We start from the raw sequence: 26,540 nt of genomic DNA on the forward strand, positions 1-26,540 counted from the left end.
CAATACTGCATTCTAACAACTGCACAACAGTGGCTCCTATTCCCTTGTCACATTTCAACAGAGGAGGGAATTCCATAATCTAGGTGGTATAAAAACATCTTTTGTGTTAATTGATGGTTTTTATTTTAAAAAAGAGAAGGCAAAGAACACAGCCTTTGAAGATTTTAAAGTTAGATGTTTTCTATGGTTAAATATCATTCTGTATGATAATCCTATTGAGGAACAGCAACCTCAGCTAAAGAAAGGTGCAGAAAAAGTAGAGGTTCCTAGTCCCAATGGTGGTTTTTCAACAACTACTGAAGGGCAATGCCATCGACAAGCCACAAAACCACTGTCTTTACCCTGGGAGAGCCACGCAATGCATATATGGACTCCCCAAAATCCACAAAGAAGGAACTCCACTCAGACTAATTGTCAGCAGCATCAACTCTGTCACCTACAACATTGCAAAATATCTAAACACCTTATTTGGCAACGCCACCCATCACATCAACAATTCACAGGACTTTGCCAGCAAAGTTTGGAAACTAAAACTGGACCTGGATGAGACCATGTTTTCCTATGATGCGACTTCACTCTTCACCTGCATTCCAACAACTTCCATTAGTGAAGAAACAACTGCTGCAAGACAGCACTTTAGGTGACAGAACCAACCTCAGCCCAGACCACATATGTGCCATGCTCGACCTCTGCCTGACCACTACCTATTTTAAATACAATGAAGGTTTCTACAGACAAAACATGGCTATGCCATGGGTTCACCTGTGTCCCCTATTGTGGCCAATTTTTACATGGAGAGTTGGAAACCAAAGCCCTAAACTCCTTCACAGGAATTCCACCCACTCACTGGTATAGGTATATGGACGATACTTGGGCCAAGATCAAACACAGAATTGGAAGCGTTCACCAAACATATCAACTCTGTGGACAGATACATCAAATTCATGCAGGAAGATGTTAAGAAAAATAGCCTTCCTGGACTGTGCAGTACACATTAAGGAAGATAGAAGCCTTAGCATTGAAGTTTACAGAACCCCTCCCCCCACAGATCAATATTTATATTTTGATTGTCACCACCCACTGGAACACAAATTGGGAGTTATCAGAGCCCTACATCACCGAGCTGAAGGCCTGCCTACCAGCAAAGATGGGAAAGTAAAAGAACTAAAAACACATCAAGGAAGCCCTCAGAACATGTGGCTATCCCAAGTGGGCCTTCATCAAATTCCCCAAAAGACCCAGCAGGAACTCCACCATAACAGACAAAAAGAGAACAATAAACAAAGCAATGTTGTCATTCCATATTTGCAGGAATATCTGAAAAGCTCAGGAGGATCTTCAGCCAACACAACAAACATGCACACTTCAAACCCAAGAATACAGTAAGGCAGAAGCTTGTCCACCCTAAGGATAAAACACCCAGACACAAATTGAGCAACGTGATATATGCAGTACAATGCAGTGAGTTGCGCAGATCTGTACATTGGAGAAACAAAACAACCACTTCATAAACACATGGCACAACATAAGAAAACAAACTCTTCAGGACAAGATTCAGCAGTCCATTTGCATTTAAAAGACAAAGGCCACTCTTTCGAAGACAGCAAAGTGCACATTTTAGACAGAGAGGACTACTGGTTTGAAGGAGGGGTCAAAGTGGCCATCTGTGTCAAAATTGAGCAGCCCTCTCTCAACAAAGGGAGAAGGATGCGACATCACCTATCTCTAGTCTACAACACAGTCCTTTCAGCAGTTCCAAGAAGGCTCCACACCCATTTGTACTATTCAGGTGACTCCTGAGGACACAGATAAACCTCCAAGTGGCCTCAACGACTCTCTAAAAGAATGCAAATGACCAGCTGTCTGCAAGGAATTTAAATCCTTCCATCCCCCACCATCCAGTCAGAGCAGAAGAAACTTCTTGGATGAGAAGCGAAACGTCTTCAAAGAAAAACAAAGTCCAGTTGCCTCTTGAAAAAAGTACCTTTGGGACAACCATGACCTGGATGACTGAGAATCTCCATAGACATAGAGGTCCCTAGACTAATAATAGCACAGTTAGGAATGAGACATAGTGGTAGACACACAGAACAGCTTCAATGTGTATGGGGGGGAAAAACCAGTATGTTGAATTGAGTACATCAGCCGGGATGAAAGAATTACCCAGATCAGAAATCCATCAGGCAGAATGAATGGCAAAGCTCAAAGATGTGTCACTCGGAAATCCTAACTTGTTCATTTCTGAGGCAGTGTTTTTAATGTGCAGTGCTTAAAACAAAACCATTTCTCTGTTCTCCTTTTTATAGGAGGAAGAACCAGGGATGAAGACAGCAGACAGTCACCTGGCAGGTAAGTGTAAAGTGGTTTGTGGATGGATCTAGACCAGGGGTCTTCAAACTTGGCCCTTTTATGACTTGTGGACTGCAACTCCCAGAATTCCTCAGCTAGGCATGCCTGGCATGCCTGGCTGAGGAATTCTGGGAGTTCAAGTCCACAAGTCATAAAAGGGCCAAGTTTGAAGACCCCTGATCTAGAGAGTGTTCTATGAACGGATGCCATGGGAGTGAGATCAGCTAAGAGCATATTTGGGACTTCAGTGTACCCCCTCTGTTTCTCAGCAAGGACTGACCTTCAGGCAAATATGAACGCTTTCCACTTAGCTTTCAGCATTGACAATACTCATATAGCACATTTATGTATTTAATTACCTCTGTGGGGGCTAACTGCTCATTTAGCAGCAACACTGACTTTTAATATCCCCCCCCAGGTATTTTAATTGTTAAAATAGTAAAATATAAAGGAAAAAGAAATCTACATTAGATAGTCAATGAAACAAATCAAAGAGAAGCAACTATTAAGCATAATGGGAAAACTTGCATTTTCTGCTTCCTTTCCATTTGTTTCTGCAACCGCTGACCACAGCTTCAACATTTATACTTTTAATTGAACATAGAAGAGTATTCTAATATCTATTTACCGTAAGTTTTTTTGTTTGTTATTTTTTACTGGGCTGATAATTTACTTTCTAAAAGCCAGGTTCCAAATGTCTAAATTTACCTTGCCGTGTAATGTGTTAGTACACAATGGAACTATTCTTGCTTAAATTGGGTTAGCCCAATATGATAGATGTGTCCTGTCACTTTTGCCATGACTCTGTATTCTCTCATTTTTGTCTTCCAATCTGATATTGATGGTAAAGTTTCTCTTTTCCAGTGTAATGTCAAATTTGTTCTTGCAGTTGTCAGATATAACTTAGCAAAGTGTGACTGTTCATTTATGTTTTCTGAGATTATGCCCAATAAGCATATTTGTGATTTCAGTTAAAATTTTATTTTTAGGATTTGGTGAATATTTTGATTATTTCTTCCCAATATTTTGGGGTTGTTTTTTTTGTTTTTTTACATAGCCACCACATATGATAAAATGGTCTTTTTGTCATACAATTTCCAGTATTTATTGTTATACAATTTGTCTCTCTTAGAAATTATTGGCAGAGCAATATGCCATCTGTAAAAATGTTCTCTTAATCTTTGATAAAACAACTTGCAGTGGTAAAACTGGGACAGGCTAGGCTTGGCTTGGGTATACTGTAAAGCTATAACGTTTTGTGCCCATGTTCCATTTTCCCAACTCAAGGAACAGAAGGGAAATGTGTTCTTCACTTTTTAATTGACTGCATTTTGCTGCTATGCTCAGTTGGAAGCTGTGATTAGACTTGAAAAGGACTTGTCCATTATATATTTTCTTTGATCTACCATGATATGTGAGCTCCACCTCTTACAGTTTAATGGAGCAAACATGGTTTAAAAATGCTAGTTTAATGTTATGGATAAATGTTATTGTCAAAGCAAGAACATCTGAGCAAAGCAAGAACAATGCCTCGCAGTTCTTTGAAGAATTTCATATGTCGGAACCATAACAGTTATCTTTCTGCATTTCTGTTTGGTGTTAATGCTTTTGTCATTAAACCTAAGTTACTCAAAATGAAATGAAAGCTTCCAATCACTTCCTCATGTTGGCTGGAAAAAAAATAAAGAGAAAGGCAATATGTGAACTCACGTCTGAAAAGCATAGTGTTGAAGTTTTTTTTTTAAAAAAAATATATTTTATTGGTTTTTAACAATAACAATCTCCAGTGCCTGGTGTACAGTGTGTTGTCTTGGTTTATGTATTTGAGAAAGAAAAAAAAGGCAATAATAATTAACAGTCAATAATGATTACATTTGATAATTCCATAATTAGTATATTAATTCATAATATATTTCTTTGATCTTTCCTTCTCCCATTTGTATTCTTCTTCTTCAACCTTAAACAAATATAATTCTTAATATTTTCAGTATATAAATGATTAAATATAGACATTTTTTCATGTTTATACAGATAGTGATAACATCTATGTATAACATTTTTATTTTATTCTTATAACCATCATCTCATTAGTTCACCATGCATCCTATTTTCGTGATTTTTGTTTAAGCTTAATTTCCCCTTTTATTCAATCCATTCTTATCAGTCATGATTTTCTCTATGTTAGACATCCAAATATCCAAATTTTTCCATTGAAGTACACCATCCCATTTTTTTTTTCATATTTCATGTATTATAAAAATACTGTGTTATCTATCTTATAACATTTGGGTATAACATCCTTTCTGATCAGCTTATATTTCACTTATATTTATAAAAGTTACATCATCCCAATATTTTTACATTTCATATATTGTAAAACATACTATATTACTTAAATCTCTTATCCCCCTTGTTATAGGGCCCCTTTATGTTCAAAGTTCTCTATTCTTTTAACCATATTCAAACAAGGGTTTATCCATTACTATTATTATTATTATTATTATTATTATTATTATTATTATTATTATTATTATTATTATTTATTGAATTTATTGAATTTATTGAATTGTAATACTCCATCTGGTAGGGCGAGTCAAATCTCTTGAATCTGTCTCTAGCCTTCTTCTTTTGCGAAAAACTTTCCAACTTGATATATTCCGCTTACCTGGCAGTTCCTATGTTTTTGCAAGTATTGTTGGGAATACAGAAGATAGAATAGGTAGGATATATACTTTCTGTCTCCCAAACTCTAATGATTCTCCTGGGAATTCTATAGTCCATTCCATTTTTATTGTTATATCAAAGTCTTGTAGATTTTTTGCTGTTTGTGTTGGATTGTAATTCTTTCCATTTGTAGCTTCGTCGATATGATCATGTTCTCCCAATTTGTATTCTGTTATCTGATTTGTTTGTTCATTCGCCATCATTTTCTGAGTGTTTTTTGATTGTAGATTTAGATTGGAGATGGGTTTATTTATGTTTTGTTTTTTTTATTAAAAGTTTTAAATAATTTTCCATACCATATCCCACTTCCCTCCCCCCCTTCCCCCCTTCACTTCCCAGAGCTGGTTACAGGGTTATAAAAACAAAATGATAAATTAAATAACATTACCCAGATATACTACAATCAAATCCCATCCAAACATACTTTAACTCTACAAAATAGATAAATCTTAACACTTTACCAGCAAAATAAAAATATAATTACTAATAATATAATTAAACATTATTACTAAAAATAATATAAATTCATCCATAATAAACTATTAATAATAATCTAAAATTTACTCATAAGCTAAGTAATACTTTTCAATCTCGTATTTTTTCTGAATATAATCAATCCATCTTTTCCAAACCAAAATATATTTTCCTTGAGACTGATCCTTCAAATAAGCGGAAATTTTTGGCATTTCTGCTAAATTAGACACCTTAATTCTCCATTCTTCCATAGTAGGCAAAGAATTTTTCTTCCAATATTGTGCTACCAGTAATCTTGCAGCTGTTATAAGATTCAACATCAAATTCATTTCTTTAGCATCCAAATCTTCCATAATACCTAGCAAAAATAACTGCGGTGTAAACTTTATCTTTTTCTTAAAAATATTTTGAATATTCCACCAAATCTTAATCCAAAATGCTTTTATATCCCTACACGTCCACCAAATATGAAAATAAGTTGNACATTTTTAACCCAAATTGTCTCCCATATTTCCAATGAAATCGATTCTTGAATATTTTGAGCCCATTTTACCATGCAATCTTTAACTAATTCCGTTTCAGAGTCCAATTCTATCAAAACATTATAAATTCTCTTTATGTGGGCTCGAGTTTGATCTTTAATCTGTTTTATCAGATTCACATCCTGCAAGGTAATACCAACTTTTTGATCTAAGTTCCATCTCATTAACAGTTGATTATAGTGAAACCAAGAATATACAATATTTTCTTGCTTCAAATCTGCTAAGGATTTAATTTGCCAATCCTGTCCTACCAAACTAAGTAATTCCTTATAAGAAATTATATCCAAGTTAGCTCCTCTAGATACCCCTCTATTGCTTGTCCTGGAATCGCCCAAATGGGAATTTTATAATTTAATCTATAATAATATTTCTTCCAAACTTGTAATAAAGCACTTCTTAGAATATGAGCTTTAAAAACTTGATCTACTTTCTTATTATAAATTAAGTATGCATGCCAACCAAATAATAGGTCCCATCCCTCAAGGCAAAGTATATTTTTGTTTGTTAAATTAAGCCAATCACTAATCAATGTTAAAACCACCGCGTCATAATACAATTTTAGATTCGGCGCCTTAAGTCCTCCTCTTTCCCATGCATCTTGTATAATCTTAAACTTAACTCTTGGTTTCTTCCCTGCCCATATAAACGTATTAATCCCCTTCTGCCATTCTTCCAAATTAGCATCTTTTTTCAAAATAGGTATCATTTGAAACAAAAAAAGAAACTTTGGAAGAATATTTATTTTCACTGCTGAGATTCTCCCCAGCAGAGATAACTGTAATTTTTTCCAATCATTTAAGTCATTTTGCACTTTTACCCATAATGTCTCATAATTGTTTTTATACAATTTAACATTAGAAGCTGTAATATAAACTCCCAAGTATTTTACCTTTCTCACTATTTCAAAACCTGTCAACTTAACTAAGATATCTTTATCCTTCATAGACATATTTTTCGGTAATATTTTAGTCTTATTATTATTTACCTTGAAACCAAAAACTTTCCCATACTGGGCTATAATTTCCACCAAGTCCCTTACCGAGTCTATCGGTTGAGCTAGTGTCAGCACTAAGTCATCAGCAGATGGGTTTATTTATGTTGTCAAACTGGTTCTGGATTTCCTCGTGGTTGAAATCTATTGTCATTTGTATCTGTCATTTTGTGTACATTTTCTCTTGGAAAGTATCTGTCATCTGTGTACATTTCCTCTTGGAAAGTATTTGTCTTGCCTTGAAATATTGCTTCTGAGGGTCTTTGATGTTCCAGGCTAAATCTTTCAGGAGTGAATATTGAGAGTGGTGTCCTGTAATTTTTTGATAAGTGTACAATATCCATGTTGTCTCCCCCCTTCAAATAGTCTTTCATCAATATTTTAATTCAAGGGTTAATTATCAGTCAATCAAAATTGCAATTCAGTATGTTAAGCCACCTTAAGTCCTTCCTATAGATTCTCCTCTAAAAGATTAGCCAAGAGCCAAAGTTTTTCTTTTTCTCTAAACAATTCTTAAATTTAGTCAAAAGTCCAGGTATTTTTCTTTCAGACACTTTTTTATGGCTGGGCCAGCTCTTCTTTGTTCCCAGCTGTCTACAAGGTTATTTAAAATTTAAGGGAACAGATTATTCTTCATTTCTGGATATCTTGCCAGTTTCTGAGTCATTATTATTGATGTTCTTCTGTGCTCTGATTCTTCACAAGGTGTGAATAGTTGTTAATTTTCTAGTTTTTTTCAGACAAAAAATTATTATTATATATTTTTTATAATTTCATTAAAACCGTTTTAGGTGTAGTCTTAGCAGTTTTTTTAGTTTCTAGATTTGTCCAGACTGTAGTATTTTAAATTTAATTTCAGTCTATTTCTTTCCCCCTTAGAATTAATTCGCTGCTTCCATCTATGAGGGAATGGGGATATAATCCCCTCCCTTCACTTTTGGAGGTTTTCTTTCTTTGGGGGGCTTTCCCAAGGATTCAGTTAGTAGATAGAAGAGAGAAGATTGATATTCTCATCAGTTCCAAGCATGCTGTTCACCAATGTTCTTGTTCGTGCTCTTGGACTTCGGCTGCAAGTAGCTTGGGCTAGACCAGTGGCTCCCAACCTTTTCTATATCCCGCACTCCTAGAATGCTTCTGATATATTCTTGCACCCCTTACAACGAATTATGCATATACACTATAATTTTAAAAACCCAAGTTTTCGCACCCTCTGGAATATTGTCTCGCACCCCGGTTGGGAACCCTTGGGCTAGATGCTGACACGCTAGCCTTTCTCCTGTCAAGTCGGAGGGCTTCCCCCGATCGAACAAAACGACTGCTGTTGTTTCGTGATCAACACAGCGCCCCACCTTCACGGTTACCTCTTTGGGGCAACTTCAGACCTATTTAGGGTTCCCCTGTCAGGACGAAACTGGCCGCAGGGAGCAGAGCTTTGCTATCCCATGGCCATGCACTATGGCGCAAAACTGGAAGTCAGTACTGAACTTTGTTTTATTATAGGGATAGGAAACTATGAGGTAACTAGAGCAGAATTCCCTAACCTTTTCGGCTTTGCAGACCTGGGGGGGGATGGTACCGTGCAAGTGGCCAGCAAGTGTGTGTGCACAGCTCCATTTATGGGAATGGCAGGCCCACATGTGCACCCACTGCTTATGCAAGTGGGGGTGCGCTCGCCAATCTCTTCTGTGGCCCAGTTCCAAATGGCTCACAGCCCAGTTATGGTCTGCAGCCTGGGGGTTGAGGACCTGTCAACTAGAACATGTAGAGCAGGGGTGTCAAACTGTCGGCCCGTGGGCCGGATGCGTCACCAGGAAACCGCACCCACCCCATTGCCGGCAATGGAGAAAAAGCTCCGATACATCGCACGACATCATGTGACGTCGCGAGTTTGACATGTCTGATGTAGAGTGACAATTGCACCACATTTCCTTGCACAAACAAAGCCAGTGAAGGCATCTGTTTAGCAGATATAAACTATGTCTGGTGCAGAGAAGGAAGCCTAATGAAAAGGTGGGGCTTCCATCTCTCTGCAGACACAGAATTATACAAATAGATACAATCAAATTTGCATACAGTTGATGCAGGTTGCAGAACTGAACATTGCTAGGTGCTGTATACCTGTTTCCTGCAGGTATCTGATTTCCAAATAAATTACATTCATTTTGTCCGTATTTTTCCAGATTTTAAGAAAAAGATACATTTCAAAGTTATTCGAAACCCCGGGGAGTTGGTGCAGTTTATTCAGGAGATGAAGGCGAATGCCCAGAAGGTAAGGCTTTCTAGTTGGATTTCCTAAACAGACTCAGTTTACTATATGATAAAAGTCTCTTTTGCCCATGTACTACACTGAGCAATCTTCCTCATCTTGGTGCCCTGCTGATGGTTTGGATTTTAATTTCTATAAGTCTCAGACAGTAGAATACTGGCCATTCATAGATTCACATTCACACCAATGCACATAGAAAGAGAGAGGGGGAGTTTACAATATTTTGTAAAATGTTACCCTGTGGTAAGATGGGCAGCCAATTAATTTAATAAACAAACAAATGAATGAATAAATAAATATTTTGTAATTGGCCTTGTTTCCTCAGAACAGCTGATTTGTATACCCAAGATCCTTTCTGAATGTGCCCACCAACCCACAATGCCTGGAAGTCCTTTTTCCACCTTTTATCTGATGGTGGCTCTAAAAGCATTTTAACTTGAGCTGACAGTTAGACTGAATGGGTTGACCAGATGCTGCTTCTTCTCCCATTGCAGTTTCTGAATTCCCCCATGTCCCTTTAGGGCAAAGAGAAGGCTGGTGAATCTGAAGACACGATGCAAGAAAGCTCACCCGAAATTAAGGCAGACCCAGAAGCGGGACACCCTGAAGATGGAGCTCAGGAGAATGAAGAAGATGAAGAAGATCTACTAGGGAAATTTGAGAAGGAATTGGAAGACATTCTGCTACCTAAGTCTGAAATGGCCAAGCTGAAGGAAGAAGTGAAAACCGAAATGGAGAAGGAGTTTGACAACATCATTGATGAGGTCAGGATCTCTTGGACTAGCTCCATTTTTCAGTCCAACCTTCTGATTTCTCCCTCCCAAAAGAGTGATGGGACCATTACTAAGTATTCCCAATCCTTGCATTCCCATTTCCTTCCATACCACATAAAAAGAAATCCTAGGTTGGGCAGGAGAGAGGGCTTCAAGGAAAAGATTGCAGAGGAAAAGCAAAAAAAATTCTATAAAATATTGAACGAATGCAAGATTGTCCAGTAAAATGCACCCTTCACATAGTAGCAAGCTTCCCAGAGCCCTACATATCCTATACCAGTGGTGGCGAGCTTATGACACGTGTGCCAGAGGGGGCACTCAGAGCCCTCTCTGTGGGCACACGCGCCATTGCCCCAGACCCGCCTCCTCCCACGGCCCTCTCCTCACCAGCAGCCCCCCAGAGGAGAGTCGCTGCCGGGTGCGGCCCGCGTGGAGCAGCACAGCCAAGGACATGGCAGCCGGGCAGTGGGGACAAGACTCCGCCCTCAAGCCTTGTCACATGCAGATAATGCTGCGGGGCGCTGGTGGAGGGCGTGGCCACATGGCTCTGCTGGGCCGTCTGGGCGATCTGCGGTGGGTCGTGGAGGTGGTGGGTGGCCCTGCAGGCGGGGGCAGGGTGGTTTTTGGACACTCGGTCTCTAAAAGGTTCGCCATCACTGTCCTATACATTGCCTGAGGGAGAAGAGTAGGTCCCATTCTTTCTGTATCTTTCTGTTTGCTTGCTTGTTTCCCTCTAATTCGGTGTGTGTGTGTGTTCAGAGCCTTCAGAGCCTTCTCAGTTGAGGTTGGCTTATGACATGGTTTTCAACCCTGACTGGGGGGGATTTTAAATATTATGATGAGAACTGCACACATAAAGCCTCATTGCATCTATTATCTCTTCAATAGATTAAGGGTCTTGATGAGTTTACAGCAGGAAGGGTAGCAAGCATTGTACTTCTTGTACCTTTCCCTCCTTACCTCTAAATAGATGCTGGGTAACGGTATATTCCCATTCCACATTTTTTTTCCTTCTCCCACACTCTTGCGATGTATTTTAAAAGGGGATGTGTATTTTCACAGTCTCTAAAAATGTCCTTTAAATTGCTTCATGAATCCGTGTTTTGCGTTGAATTGCCAAAAACCTGTTGAAGAAACAAACAAGTACAGGTAGTCCTTACAACAGTTCATTTGGTGAAGTTACAACATCATTGAAAAAAGTGATTTCTGACTTATGATCATTTTTCACACTTAATAACTGTTACGGCAACCCCAAGGCCATATGATCAAAATTCGGATGCTGGGCAATTGATTCATATTTATGACAGTTGCAGTGTCCCGGGGCTGGGTGATCACCTTTTGCAACCTTCTGACAAGCAAAATTAATGGGGAAGCCAGATCCACTTACCAACTGTGTTAATTTAACAAGTGCAGTGATTCACTTAACTGTGACAAGAAAGGTCTTTGCTAATGGGGCAAAACTCAATTAGCAACCGTCTCGCTTAGCAACCTAAATTTTGGGCTCCGTTATGGTCGTAAGTCGAGGACTACCTGCATCAGATTCAGTTCTGATACTTCTGAAGAACTCTGATCTAGTAATCCGTTATTGCTTACCAACAGGTTGAGGACGAACTGGGAACAAAAAGCCTGAAAGGTGAGTTTGACCGAAAACAAGCCTCCAAGTCTTTGGCTTCTACCCTCAATAAACTCATTGACAAGCTGGATCCTGGCCAAGCCCCACAAGAAGAAGAAAAGGTTCAAAAGCAGCAGCAGGAGGAGGAGGAGGAGGAGGAGACGGCAGAGGAAGAACGGGAGGAGGCAGTCGTGGAGAGCAATAGTGCTAAAGAAAACCCACCAAAGCCAAGTCCTGGTATGATCCAGAAGCAACGAAATCAATGTTATCTTGAGTGTTGATAATTTGGATAATGTTTTTGAATCAACCAGCAGGGGGCATTATCTGCCCTAAACAGCACCAAGGGATGGCTTCCTTGGAGCTGATCAAAGATCAAGGTAAGGTAGCTAAAAATCCTCCTAATAGTTTCATTTGATTGGCAAGGGTATCCTGCTCGACCACCTCTGCTGGATTGGAGCTGGGTGGCACTGCTTTGCAGTAGTTCTCCTTCCTGGCAGATAGTTCCAGCTGGCGGTGGGGAGAAAGATCTGCCCAGAGACCTCTATATTGTGAAGTGCTTCTGGGCTCTCTTCACTTCTTTGTAACACCTAACGAAACCGCTGGAGGTAGCTATACATTTGCACAGATCTAGAATCATCAGTAGGTTGATATATATCAGCTCTACATCTCGGCTTGGGCCAGGCAAATAATGCGATAGTGTTTCTGTCCCAGGCTTTGGAGGCCATCAGGGTGAGATGGAGAAGAAGAGGCATCTCTTCAAGACAAAGGCTTTTATTTATAGGTCAAAGATTCCAGGGAAATACCATCTTTGACTCTCAATGGAATAATATTCACATTTCCCATTTCTAAAACAATTTTTTGTTAAAAAAATTTTAATGCAGAATAAAAACTAGCAAGAACTAATTATTAAGAATGAAAAAAGAGGAAAAAGTAAAGCAGTAAAGCGCAAAGCAAAGGTGCAGAAATCAAAATGATAAAGAAATGACTTCTGATTTTCTTGTACAGCAGTGACAAATATAAAATAACCTTTTACTCTGTGCTTGCAGCATTGTGTACATTCTCTCTGCAGTCTATTACTTTTATTCTAATCCATATATTATAACACCATTTTTTCTGTTTCCTGCAAAAAGCCAATAAGGGGTTTTCAGTCATCATTAAATTTAGACAGTGTTATATCTCTAATTAAAGCAGTCAATTTGGCCATCTCCGCAAGTTCCAACATCTTCACTATCCATTTCTCCACTGTGGATGAAGTCAAATCTTTCCATCTTTGTGCACATAATAGTCTTGTTGCAGACATCCTATATAAAAACAAAGCTCCATATTTTTTTTTCCGGCTGCTTATCCACTAATTCCAAATGTGAACTCTCTGGTTTCAACTGTAAACAAGTCTTTAAAATCTTTTGTACTATTGTATGTTACAAAATTTTCAGACTTGTTACACATCCACCAAGCTTGATAAAATGTACCTTTTTGTTGGTGACATTTCCAGCCTACGTTTGAAGCGACTGTATACATTGTATACATTCTACCCTGCTTTTCCAGTGTTATGTATCAATGATAAATCATTTTATAAAATTCATTTTAAAACTATAACATAGTATAAATTTCTGTCCTTTCAACTAGACATTTTCCCACTGATACCTGTGTCTGTTATAACCAAAGTGTTTAGCTCATTTTACCATAATTATTTCACCTGTTCTTCTGTTTCATATTCAATTAAAATTTATACATTTTAACAATAATATGAGTATCATTTTATACCCTTGCGTTTCAAATTCAGCTTTACATTGTTCGAAACCAACAATTCTTTTATCGACTTTTAATCTTCCTAATAATTGTACATACCAAAACCATTGGCATGAATAACCTTCTACCACTAGTTCTTCTCTTATTTTTATTCTACATTTTCCTTGACAATATTCTAATGTATCAAGTAAGACAATTTATGTTTAATAATCATTTCTCTTCTATAAAATGTTTCCTGTTGTGTCAGCCACAAAGGTGTTTTGGGACACAACTTAAGTTTATATCTGTTCCATATTCTTAATATGGCATGTCTAACAAAATGTTTTTTTTAATCTACATTAACCTTAGCTTTACCATACCATAAATATCCATGCCACCCAAATGTTAAATCATGCCCTACTAACTCTAAAGGCCTCCTGTTTGTTAGTACACCCATTCTTTCATCCTGACTAAACAGCAGGCTGCCAAATATAATTTCAAATCAGCTAAGCCCAATCCTCCTTTTTTCTTTCTTGAAACACTAAGTAACAATATTGATCTACAATTTCTTGTTAAAGTCAAATCTTGTCCTTCTTGGGGTATTAATTATATATGCAGTATATATATATATACATTATAAATATTTATATTATATATAAATAGTATGCCCTCATTCAGAGATGGTTCTTAGCTGCAGCTAGGCGGGCTTCTATAGCTACAATATTTGTGCCAGTTGTGACCATTTGGAAGATTTGCTCAAAATCAATCATTCTGTAATCATCTCCTGTGTGGATTATTGTAATGCATTTTAAATGGGGCTGCCTTCAGAAAGCATTCAGAAACCACACCAGGTACAAAATGCAGTGGCTTGCACAATGATGAGTGTATCCCGATGCCCCAATGTTTCAGGAGTTGTGTTGGTTATCACTTGGCTTCTGGAGATGATCCACTTACTATTTTTAAGTCCCTACGTGGCTCCAGACCCAATTCTCTGAGGGAATATTTTTCCACAAATTCATCTGCCTGTCCAGTCAGATTGAATACAGGTCCATTCCCTCCATGTCCTCTCTGTAGGAGATGGTCATTTGATGGGGCCTTGGAAGCAAGTATTTTCACTTGCCACCCCCATAGACCCTTCCCATGGAAGATCTGCATCCTTCCTTCCTGAATTTCAGGAGAGCAATTAAGATCTAGTTGTTTCATCCAGCACAGGAGAAGATCTGTGTCTATATCAATATGTTTGATGTTGCCCATTTTGTTTGTATTAAGATGGGTTTATTATTTCTTAAACATTAGTCTAGATTTGAGTAAGGGACAGCATGATAGTTGTGGGAACCAAGATTCATATGGATGAGAGCATGCAATTCCCAATGAAGTATTGTATCAGCTCCCTCAGAAATTGCTTTCTTTAAAACACTGTTAATGGCTTGCTTCTTTTCCGTTCCAAGAGGAATAATTCTTTGCTTTAAAATTATTTTGACCTTTGTTCATGGTAAATGTTCTCTATATTTGTCTTTTTCAAGAACTGCTCTTGAGCTTGATTTTGGCTTGGCTATGCATAAATGCTTCTATTTTGGCTTTCTTTCTCCAGCATTTTGTTCCTTCTAATCAGGGACAAAGCAGCTCAATGAAGTTTGGGTCACCCAGGTCAATGTTCCTATTTTCTTTTCTTTTTCTTTTCTTTTTAATATTCTATAATGTAGACATCTACAGACCTTGAGGGCAAGAATGTATTTTTGGTTCTTAAGCTGGGTTTTGCAATTCAGCAACGCTGCTGACTTGGCATTTGTCTAGAATCCCTGGCTTCTCAACTCTGTTATTAAGATCTGTATGACTTCTGAACTATCAGCTCAATGCAGCCTATCTGGTAGAGTCTGCAGTCTTTCTAGTGTTTTAAGAGCCAAGACAGATTTTCATATTCTTGGGCAGGCATTAGAACTAAGAGGTTTATGAGCTCTGAATAATATATTACTAGGGAATTGCATTCAGTTTTAATGGTCAGAAGTGGTATTGTCTTGGTCAGCTTGCCAGCCTCCTGGGACTTCTTGCCTTCCTTTTCCTCTGCTGTCTAGAAACCTTCTGCTTTTGCAAAAGTGTTGAAATGCTTTGAAGGCCTCAGTCTTCTGCTCAAACGCATTATGTAAACAACAATAATAATACTTTATTCAGGTGTAACTAAATTGGCACGTGGGAGCTTCATACCATTCATTGCATTTGTATTTTGTAAGCTGCCCAGAGTCTACTGGAGCTACTGGGTGGCTAGAATATCATTATTTTATGGGCGGACTGTACACAGCCTTGCTTAGTGGGCACCTGGCAGTTTTGCACTTTACTTCCCTGTCAGAAATGCTGGCAGACTGACATGCCTCTGTCCCCCTTTTTACCTCAGATGGCGACCCAGATGGGCGCGTGAATGTCAGGGTCACTAAAGTAAAGCCAGGTGGTACTCAGCAGAAGGAGTTGCGAGTCCAAGAGATGAGCAGGGACAACCCACAGCTGCGCCACATAGAGAGTGTGGTTAAGGACCTCTTGGAGAAGGAAGGCCTGAAGGCAGAAGGTAATGCAGTCATGCTCCCTGGGGTGGGGTGGAGGGTCATAATAGAAGTCCGTGTTTAGGCTGGGGGTGGAGGTTATCTGATTTGTCAGGGGCTTTTCTAGGACAGAGTGGTCAAGGGCACGAGGTTGCCAGGGGTCCGGAATTGCAAGCTGCGCAATTTCATGGACATCTGAATGCTAAGCTGGTTACTTCATTATGTTGATTGATTGATTGATTTTCTAGGAAAGTTTTTCAGGCCAAAAATGCCCATGTTTTTTTCTGTAATGAGGCTAATTGGGAGAGACTTTTATTGACTGGTAGAACAAGCATTTTTAGCTCCTCTTATTATCTTTCTTCCCATGTACAAACAATCCCAAGTTGTATCCTTGCCTTTCAGATCCCATGATTGTAAGTACCAGTGCTAGAAAAGGCCTCTGCTTGGAAGTTGACTGTAGAACAGAACTGCCAGTGAGAGCATCTCATTAAAAATATTAAAAGGGCACAGATGGTATTATCTGTACACACTCAGTACCTATGAACACTCAAGATATGCAATTTATCATTTATGTCAGTCCTTCTTTAAAGAGAAAAAAAGAACATGCGAGGTATATTGAGTCCTGCTAATTACCAGGCAGGAAATAATGAAATGAATAGTGTAAGATATTACCCTTTAAATGAAACTTTAAAATGAATCCAAAGGACATAAATCCTATAGGCAGAAAGTGCCACATGTACCTTAGTTTACTCTTTTTAGAATATGGTTAATGACCAGGTACTATTTTCCAAAGCTGTATCATTAATGGTGGAGAGTTTTGTTTGATTAGCTCTTTGAGGTGCAGATAAACCTCTGTAAGTCTTAAGAGAAAGGAGAAGATAAAATAAACCACCATTCCCAAAGCTCCAAGAATTTGCCATCTGTGACCTTTTTGGTATTGGTTTTTTTTTTTAATAAATTTGCCCATTTAAGTATTTTGTCTTAAACAGATGTATACTGAAAATAATTTTCTAAAGTCAAAATATAATATTCATCTTTTTTCTAAAATATAAACTTATTGAAGAGTAATTTCAGTGAACTATTTATCAAACAATGTATATACATAAACACACAAACATGTACATTTGTATGTACAGTGTATGTACATATATATATATATTTCCGACACATCACATACACACAAACGCAAGCTTAATTTTGTAAAGGAAATAAAAAGATCTTTGAAGAATAATGATGATGCTTTCTTCCAGTGGCAGGATTTCGTAATGCTGGATAGAGGCAGGTTTTGTCAAAAATAATTGAAAACAGGGAGGGAATAGGGAGTGTAGAGAGCTTACATATATCCCCAGTCTTATATATTTATACTTTAGTAAACTAAATCATATAATATTGACTATACATTTTGCATGATGTATACCAAAGATTCCTAAACATTTTGCATCACACCTCCCTTTATTATAATTTTAATGTACATACCTCCCCTAAAAATCCAAACAACCAAATGAAGATAAATGAACAATAAGAGGTGGGAAAGGTGGATTTATTGGAACAATATACAACTAAAAGGTTATTTACATCTGCTCTGGACTCTGTCTGCACCTCTCCAAGAGAGAGGGGACACCTCACAAATTTGGGAAGCCCTGATATAGACTGAGATGGATAACCTTTTGGTGCTAGTAATTTACTTACAGGGTGAGATGGAGGGCTACAGCAGAAGGACAAGGATGTAAAATGGGGAAGAGCCTATGCCATGCATATAGGTAATTCAGGGTTAAAATAGTGAGAAATTAAGCATTGAGATTTAGCAGAGTTAGCTGGTTTCCAGGAACCACAAAGAAGGAACTCGGGAGCCTCAGGCTGCCAATAAAGTAGTTTTCTGGATCATGAAGTAATTGCTTTTCGTCCCCTGAAAATATTCGTCACAATCTAGTGTTACAACAACTGTTTGCTTTGTGGAGTCTGCTCATTAATAAATCAAATTATTTCTCTGTGGAGAAATAACAGGTTTTTCACAGTTTTCCAAGAATCCGTTTGCCTAGGATGCATGCTTTTTTTTTGTTACTTTAAGTGCTTTTTTTATTATTCTAAGCATTGTCGCTTCCTACCAATTTATTACCTGAGACTGTAGCTTTAAAATGTTTGGTTGCTTTATTGACCTAACAAAGAATATAGATTGAGCAAATGGCAGGATTTTGTTCTTTGAATAACACGCTTAATGATTTTGGATTAGCCTTCCTGTGACCCTGCCAATCCCTCCCTCCCTTCCAAACTCTTTATTATATAGCTCTTGAAGACCTGGTTAACCCAACCTCACTTTCCCTGAACTGGTTTTTTTTTTTCATAGGTGCTTGGTGCTCTAAGGTCAGTGTAAGCATAAGCATCCAGGATGTGCCAACTCATTTCTTATTTCTAGCAAATAACATTTCAGTGTGCTCAGTATTTGCTTGCCTCCAATCAGCTTGTTGGCAGTAGTATCATGCGACATTTCCTCTGCTGACAGATTATAGTGAGAGAAGCAGGGAAGAGTTACAGGTCAATGACAGTCACAAATTTAAGATGACATTGGGTTTGGGCCTGAGGCTGGAGCCAGGTTAGTCTTCTAGTACAGGGCTTTTCAACCTTTTCACCCATTGTACCACTTTTAGGATATGGCAATATCCGAGTACCACCAGTCGCCTAGCAAGGTGTCAAAAACTTGATGATCAAAAAAAAAAGGAAAAAAGTGATGAAGTACAGGTAGTCCTTGACTTACAACAGTTCGCTTAGTGACTGTTGGAAGTTACAATGGCACTGAAAAAAGCGCCCCCCAAGCCACAGCTGAGCAAGACACCTGCCTGCCTGGCTGGTTTGGCAGCGGGGGTGGGGTGGGGTGGTGTTTGGTTTTTATTCCCCCCGTCTGCTGGGTGGTTGCAGCAGGTTTTGGTCACTTCACATGACCCTGGGACACTGTGACTGTCATAAATATGAATCAGTTGCCAAGCATCTGAATGTAAATCACAAGACCCTGATTGGCGCTTCTTCTGGGCTCAGTGGAAGCGCCAGGATCAGCGCTGAGCTCCAGCTGGAGCCTGGTGCTGATCCTGGCGCTTCCACTGACCCCTGACAGCCCCAAAGAAACACCGATCAGCTGGAAAGCGGCACTGATCCTGGCGCTTCCGCTGAGCTCTGACAGCCCTGCAGCTCCAGCCATCTCTCTCTCTCAGGCTTGTGCGGTGCTGCCACCCGTTCAGCTCATTCCCCTCCCCCGCTACCACTTTTCTAAGATGGTTGCATACCACCTGCCAGGTGCCAATGTACCACAGGTGGTACCCGTACCACTGGTTGAAAAGCCCTGTTCTAGTAGCTTTATCTTTTGCTATGATATTGCTTCTCTTATTTAGGAGCTGCCCTGTTTTTCCTAATAGCAAGAGGGCAATACATTAAAGGCGATTATTGCAAGGCTCTTGGGGCTGTCATTAATGTTTGATTCCCTATGATTGGCAGGCAAAATTGAAATCAAGATTGTGACAACTGGTGGTTTTGGAGATGACGATGACACCCATTGGCTCTCAGAAGAAGACACCAAGAACCTCAAAGACATTTTCTTCAATATTTTGGTAAGGGCTGACATCAGCGCTGATATAATGGGGGGGGGGGAATGTTGCTTAGAGCATAAAAAGCTAGGAGGCTGGCTCTAGTGATTTTATTGGGAGAGCAGCATTTTGTGTGCGTTGTGGCAGTGAAGCACAACTCTGACCAGGAGTTTCTCAAGAAAGCCCTCCAAGTTTGAGGGGGCAAGGGTAGGACAGCAAGCAAGAAAGGGAGAGATCTCATCATTTGAGAAGGATTCTTTTTGTGTAATGTTGCATCCCACTTCTTGCTTGTTGTCAGAGAAGAACCAGTTGGTGAATTCTGGAACACTCTTGAAGGTGGCAACGGTGAAAAACCAGATCAGATTTTAAAATGGAATTGGAGTGTTCCCGTGCATTTCAGTATGTTACTATAAATTAATCCCAGTGAAATACTGGCAGCATTTCTCAGCCCCTTTGAAGAAGAAAGGGAAAGAGCCCCATGCCTTTAGGTTTTTCCTCTTAGAGCAGCAGAGAGCTTTGCCCAAAAGTTAGCTTCCGTTTTGCCTTATACCAGTGGTGGCGAACCTATGGCACGGATGCCAGAGGCGGCACTCAGAGCCCTCTCTGTGGGCACGCGCGCCGTCGCCCCAGTCCTAGGCCTTCAGCTGGGTTTTATAAAACCTTTCCACTTTCGGCCTCCGCCGCCGTGTGCAAAAAAAAAAAAAAAAGGTTCAATCAATCAGTCAATTTCAACTTCTTGCAGGAAAAAAAAGATCTTGCAAAGTTGGAATTGATTGATTGAACTTTTTAGTCCCACCCAGTCTGCCGTTACCACCGCAGCCACGCCCACCCAATGGGCCACACCCAATGGCCACACCCACCCGGCACCCGACGATAAGTGGGTTTTGGGTTGCAGTTTGGGCACTCGGTCTCTAAAAGGTTCGCCATCACTGCCTTATACGGTGGGTCTGTCTGTCTGTTTGATTGCTTTGGTATTTGTTTCTTAGATCCAGGGCACAGAGGAAGCACATAAAGAACAACGACGGCAACGCCAACTGGAAGACAACTATCGTTTTGTGTGGGGGCGCAACCAGGAAGAGCTCCCTAGCAGTGGTGGGACTGAATCAGATGACTTAGACTTCTGATCTTTTGCCAATCTTCAGAACTCTGGCATTCGTGGAAGTTCCTTTGCAGGATTTGGCAGGCACCGTTTCCCTCATGTGCATCAGGAGGACCAATGTGTTTTGTTGTTAGAATCTCAGTTGAATGTGCATAAGACATTGGTAAGCCCAAGGTGAGCACCACTCAGAGCTGTGAATTGTCTCCTTTAGAGCTATTGCTTCTAGGGCAAACCACTGCGACATTTCCTCCCGCACTTTAATGGCTTCTGTAGGCTGCCTCAAATGGAGACAGTGGCATTTCTTCAGGTTCCAGGCTTCCTCCTTTTTTCAAACTATTGGCCTCAGCATCGGTGCCCAAATCTTGGCTTCAAAATGATTAAAGACATGCACAAAAGAGAATGAAAGAGAGGAGCCCCATACAAAAAATTCCCACCGGTTCACCTCAAGTGTGAATCAAGTTGGAGAGCTAAAACTGGTGCCCTTCAGTTTCTAAAGCCCTCATAAATTGAAAGAATCTCATGTTTCTATGTCTCACCTGTGTGCCTTGAAACGTCAGAGGAGAGGACACTCTTTCCTTGTGCTGTGTTGACCTCCTCCCAGCAGTTTATTTTTCTTTAGGTCTGAATGTTTGAGTTGCGAGCAAATCTGCTTCAGCGTACAGGCTGTCCCTTGACTTATCTTCATTCTGGAGCAGAAAGTTAGGACACATCCTGTGTGTACTGAATCAGCAAAGAAATGTGGTGGAGGGTTGGGAGAAAAGCTATTGTAGGCTGATCTTCCTAGCCACGTTGTTTCACATACTAAAGGGCCTTAGACACAGGAGTATGTGAACTGCATTAAAAATGCTTCCTTTGTAACAAAGATTCATGGAGGTACGGGACTGGCTGTTCCTTCTGTGAAGTCTCAAGAAGTGAAGCCAGCTGAAATTTGTGATTTATTTCCAATGTTGTTGAATAGTCTGGGCTGCTGCATGGGTGACTGGAGGTGAGAAATTGTGGCCCAAGGGAAGCAGCAAGGCTGAAGAAATAAGTGTCGCCTTCCTTCACACAACCAGGACAAATCACAGTTCATTTTTCTATCAATAAATCCAGATGAACCCGACTAGAGTTTGGTGTTTTGCTTATGTGACTCTGAATGGATAGTATTGGCTATAGAAGTGCTCTGAGCAGAGCATCAAGTCATCTCTCTATTAAAATAAATAGGGTGGCTTCTCTTTACTTCTTATAAAACAAAGCATCACATCGATACAAGTGTATGCTGTAGGGATTGGTGATCATTCTAATTTTTTTTTGGGGGGGGGAGCTGGTACAATAAATGCTGCATTATGGAATTTCAGTGAAGGTTATTTTTGTAGAAGATCTTGATAGGAAAGGAACTGATTCTTCTGCTATTCAGTAACCAAAAAGAACCACTAATTGTGACACCAATGATTAAGGCAAAGGAATGGTCTTGTCTAAGTTTAGCAGAATAGGCAATCTATTCCTTTATATGGTCTCCAAAAGCATCCAGGAACTTCCAAGGTATTTTCCCTCAATGCCACCCAAGTTCTTTATGCCACCTGACTTGGGTTTTTTTTCAAAGTTATTTTTAAGATAATAAAAAAAGTGGAAAACTAGCTTTCCACTGATTTTCAAGAAAGTCATCAAACCTTACCAACCCCCTAGACATTTGTAGAAATAAAAATGGCTGCTTGACTGTAGCCTCATGCTCTGTTCTGCAAGTGTGTCCGTCTGCCCAGGGATCAAAACAAGTGGAAAGTGATAAACCAAGATACTGGGTTAGTGAGAGGAAAGACATAGGGGGCAGCCACGCTTGGTTTTTAAATTTTCATAACTCCAGAAATTGTAAGTAGCTGTACTTATGAGTGTTGGTGTTCCCATGGGGGCAGCAGCACTCCAATAGGGAACAATGATCTGAGATAAGTCAGTGAGGAGCCCGGGCAACAGAAAAGAGGTCAAGCAAAAAATAGATATATAATTGGTTTAAACCCTGTGGCTATCCAGACATAAATCTGCCTGCACATATGTCTCTGCCAAATAAAATCATTCCAGAAGATTTATGCACATATATTTGTCAGCAGATGAGATTACCTGTTGGACTGTCTGAATAATTGCTAGATCTGGAGATTAGCCTACTGTACTAGGGGATGGGCATTGCAAGGTAGAACTGGAATTGCGTCAGCAGCTCGCTCCAATGGCTCAGGGATAATGGAGGGAAGTGGGATTGTTTGAAGATGTAAAATATGTGATTACGTAACTCAAGATAGCCAGGCATCAATGAATAGGCAAAAGTAGAAGTAGCATTGAGAATGCTGTGGTTTTGCTCTAGGGCAGTGGTGGCGAACCTATGGCATGCGTGCCAGAGGCGGCACTCAGAGCCCTCTCTGTGGGCACGCACGCCATGCCCCGGAGATGGCAACCGTCCCTCTTCAACCAGCCGCCTGCTAACTCGCTCAGGTCCCACATGGCCGGATGCATCCCAGCATGGCTGGTTTCCCTCCCCCCTGTCCCATCCCTCCTTGCCTTGCATGCTCTCCTTTTCCTGGGCATGATCCACTGCATCTATGCTTCTCTGAACTGCTGGCGGTGGGTTGTGGAGCCCCAGAGTGCACCGATCGAGGGGCCAGCAGGCTGTGGCTGCTGACAAACACCGTTGGCCCCCATGCGCTCGCTGGCCTCTGTGTGCGGGGCCGATGGTGTCAGGCAGCAGTCACCCTGGCCCCTGCCCCGCCTTGCCCTGCGGTAATGGCACCCCTGCTCTGCCTCGCCTTGCCTTGCCTCACCCCACAGGACGAGCCTCCTGCTCATCGCCCCACCTGCCAGAGACCCACTGGGTATCCCCCAACCCTGCCTGGCCCCCACAGGTGTGGCAATCAGCTGGCAAGAGCAATAGTCTTTTTAATCACTGCCAATGTTCACCCAAAAGCCCCCACATATGCTGGCACGAGTTCAAACAAAACAGTCAGGGAAGTTTACACTGTTCTCAAGGCAAGACAGATAACAAGAAAACATAAAAAGTCCTTTTAACTCTCAGCTTGCCTGTGAACTGCAAACTGCAGACTGCAAGGAGAGATCAAGAATATAGTCTGTGGTCGTGCAGCAGGAAACAAACTGGTCCAGAATACAAAGTGTCCAGGTTACAAGAGCACAAATCACACTATCTCAAGATTCCACGTTTGTTCCAGGCAAATGCCCCACCCCACAGCATCTCCTTAAATCCTAATCCCCAGGTGTGCCTTGTGGAGTGGGGCAGGACGCTCTCCTCCCGAGCAAGTGAGCCTGCCTCCGTTGTTCTCTCCTCCTCTCTGCTCTCCTTGCTCTAGGATCAGGTGGGGAGGGCCTTGCTCCTTGCCTGAACTCTGCCTTCCCTGTTCCAAACCTGAAGGGCCCTGGCCTGCCTCAGCCTGATCCTCCCTACAGTCCTCCGAAGCCACAGACACCCCCTCCCGGGCCTCAACAGGGAACTCCATGTCTTCCTCGGAGTCAGGCTCCGACGGAGCCATGACACAGGTGTCCCTCCCCACGAGCAACATCGAGGTGACCATGCCCACCTTGGACATACCCACCCAGTCTGCCATGACCCCCACACCCACCCAGTGGGTCACGCCCACCTGGCACCCAGCAATAAATAAGTGGGTTTTGGGTTGCAGTTTGGGCGCTCGGTCTCTAAAAGGTTCGCCATCACTGCTCTAGGGCGTGGTTAAAAGAGTGGAATGTAAGATTGGGAAGGTGGGCCTAGGAGGGAAAGGTATTGAGATGGAGGTGGGAGAGAGCAATGTGATGATGACCAGAGAGCGATGCGATGGGAAGCTAAGGGCAGGTTACTTATGGAGAATGTAATGTATTTAATACTGTTTCCTCCTTTCAACACCCAATATTAGATCTCTGGATCATCAATAGTTTTGAGCTCTGGATATTGCCACTAAATGCCAACCACTGTGGATGAGGCCTGCAACTTGATATTTGTAAATGAGGATGGGTTCCTCTTCCTGAAAGATGCCTGCCTGGGTTTCAGCTCTGGTACCAGCTCCACCCTGGGGTGGGAGGGTGGGCAGCAGTTGTCATTTGGCAAGCCCTAACAGCTTGAAAGGTATTGCATCACAGGGAGCTCATAGGTTCTAAAGAACAGTTGGCTTGCTTTTTTTTTTTTTTTTTTTACTGGGGTGCAGTATTGCCTGTGCAGCATTTCTGCCCAAACTCAACTTTGTTCCAGAATTGGTGATAATGATTTCCTCTGAGAGGGGAGCTTCTACCTACCTGGTGATGTGTTCCCTCTTCAAGATCATTTTGTGAACTGAATAGTCCTGGAGAATTATCCTCTAGCCTTCAACTATATTGCTAGTAATAAAGATTGTTGAGAAGTTTGTCAAGTTACAGCTTTAGAGGGCATCTGGAGACTTCATTTGGGTTTCGTTCAAGGCACTTAAAAAGTAGCACTAAGACACATTAATCACATTTCTGTTTGACCCTTGGTGGAGCTAGGATGGAAGTTACTTGCAATTTTCAGTGCTATCAGTTATGTTATGCTTGGGGGTGGGGGAGGATTGGGAGTAGAGGACATAGTGTTGTAGTAGTTCTCATTTCTCTGTGGTCGGTTTTAACAAAAGGGGAGAGTTGAGCCCAAAGCCCCAGATTTACAGGATGCCACAGAAGTCAATACTTTCATCCCTACTGCTTAACATCTACATCAGGGATCCCCAAACCCCGGTCCACGGACCGGCACCGGGCCGCAGTATGTCAGAAACTGGTCCACACAAACAAGCAAAGCCCCATCCACAGGATTCAGGCAGCACATGAAACCATGCCCCCTCCGGTCTGTGGAAAAATCTCTCTCCACGGAACCGGTCTTTTGTGCCCAAAAGCTAGGGACCTATGAGCTACATGCATCATTGGGTGAGATAATCTGTTGATGTGGAATCAAATATCAACTTCTTCAAATGATGATGGTAGTCGTATATTTTGGCTCTGGTCAACAAGTGATGCTATCAAGTTCTTGTCCAAATGGTTGGAGACAGTTCAGGTCAAGGGTGGGGGAGAAAACAGATTTAAGTTAGCAAAACCAATTAGCTATGGACCTTCTGGCCCAGGCACTTCCCCATTTTTAATGTATATGCACTTCTCCAGTTTGGGAGTGTTTTTCGACTCTCAGCTTCTGCTCAAAGAGCAGGCGGCAGGTCAAGGAAGGCCTTCACATAGACTTTTCTTGTCTATGAAAATTGCCCTCATTCCTGTACCAGACGTCCCTTTTCATGGTCATACATGGCTTGATCATTTCACATCTGGACTACTATTATGCTGTACATGGGACTATCTCTGAAGATCACTCAGTAGCTTCAGCTAGTCCAGAACATGATGGTATGTCATGGTACACCCAAACAACATGGCTCCTACACAAATTATGGGTTACTGTGGGAGTCAGAGTGCACATCTAAGTAGTCCTTGTAATGAGATCAAGAACAAAACTTGGGAACTGGTGCTCCTGATGTAGTACCTTTATTCTTCTGTTTCACAAGGAGGTGTTTCACAAACATCCTTTGAACGAACTAAGGCAGTGTTTCTCAACCTTGACAATTTTAAGGCATGTGGACTTCAACTCCCAGAATTCCACAGCCAGCAATGCTGGCTGTGGAATTCTGGGAGTTGAAGTCCACATGCCTTAAAATTGTCAAGGTTGAGAAACACTGAACTAAGGCATCTCAGGTACAGCTCTTCCAGGGTGACTAATGGACAAGAATATTTGAGAATGAAGGTTACAAAATGAGAGACTGAAATGATGTTTCATACAATACAGTTTCAAATCACAAATATCTTACAAAAAATACACCGAAAGTAGGGGGAAAAGAGGACAGTCCTATAAGCAGAGGGCATAATTGGCTTAT

General features: G+C 40.9%; 1 protein-coding gene across 1 annotated transcript in view; it reads left to right on the forward strand.

The window, feature by feature from the left end:
- Positions 1–21,763, forward strand: part of OS9 (OS9 endoplasmic reticulum lectin) — a gene marked incomplete in the record, with an annotated part of 41,297 nt that extends 19,534 nt beyond the window's left edge. The window contains 7 exon segments of the mRNA XM_029284379.1: positions 2,307–2,349; positions 9,261–9,349; positions 9,868–10,110; positions 11,719–11,968; positions 15,849–16,016; positions 19,474–19,586; positions 20,549–21,763. Coding sequence (XP_029140212.1) covers positions 2,307–2,349; positions 9,261–9,349; positions 9,868–10,110; positions 11,719–11,968; positions 15,849–16,016; positions 19,474–19,586; positions 20,549–20,686 — 1,044 coding nt within the window.
- Positions 21,764–26,540: the final 4,777 nt, after the last annotated feature.

This window comes from Protobothrops mucrosquamatus, unplaced genomic scaffold (genome assembly GCF_001527695.2).
Source record: "Protobothrops mucrosquamatus isolate PMUCROS unplaced genomic scaffold, P.Mucros_1.0 scaffold555, whole genome shotgun sequence".
In the NCBI taxonomy this organism is placed as follows: Eukaryota; Metazoa; Chordata; class Lepidosauria; order Squamata; family Viperidae; genus Protobothrops; species Protobothrops mucrosquamatus.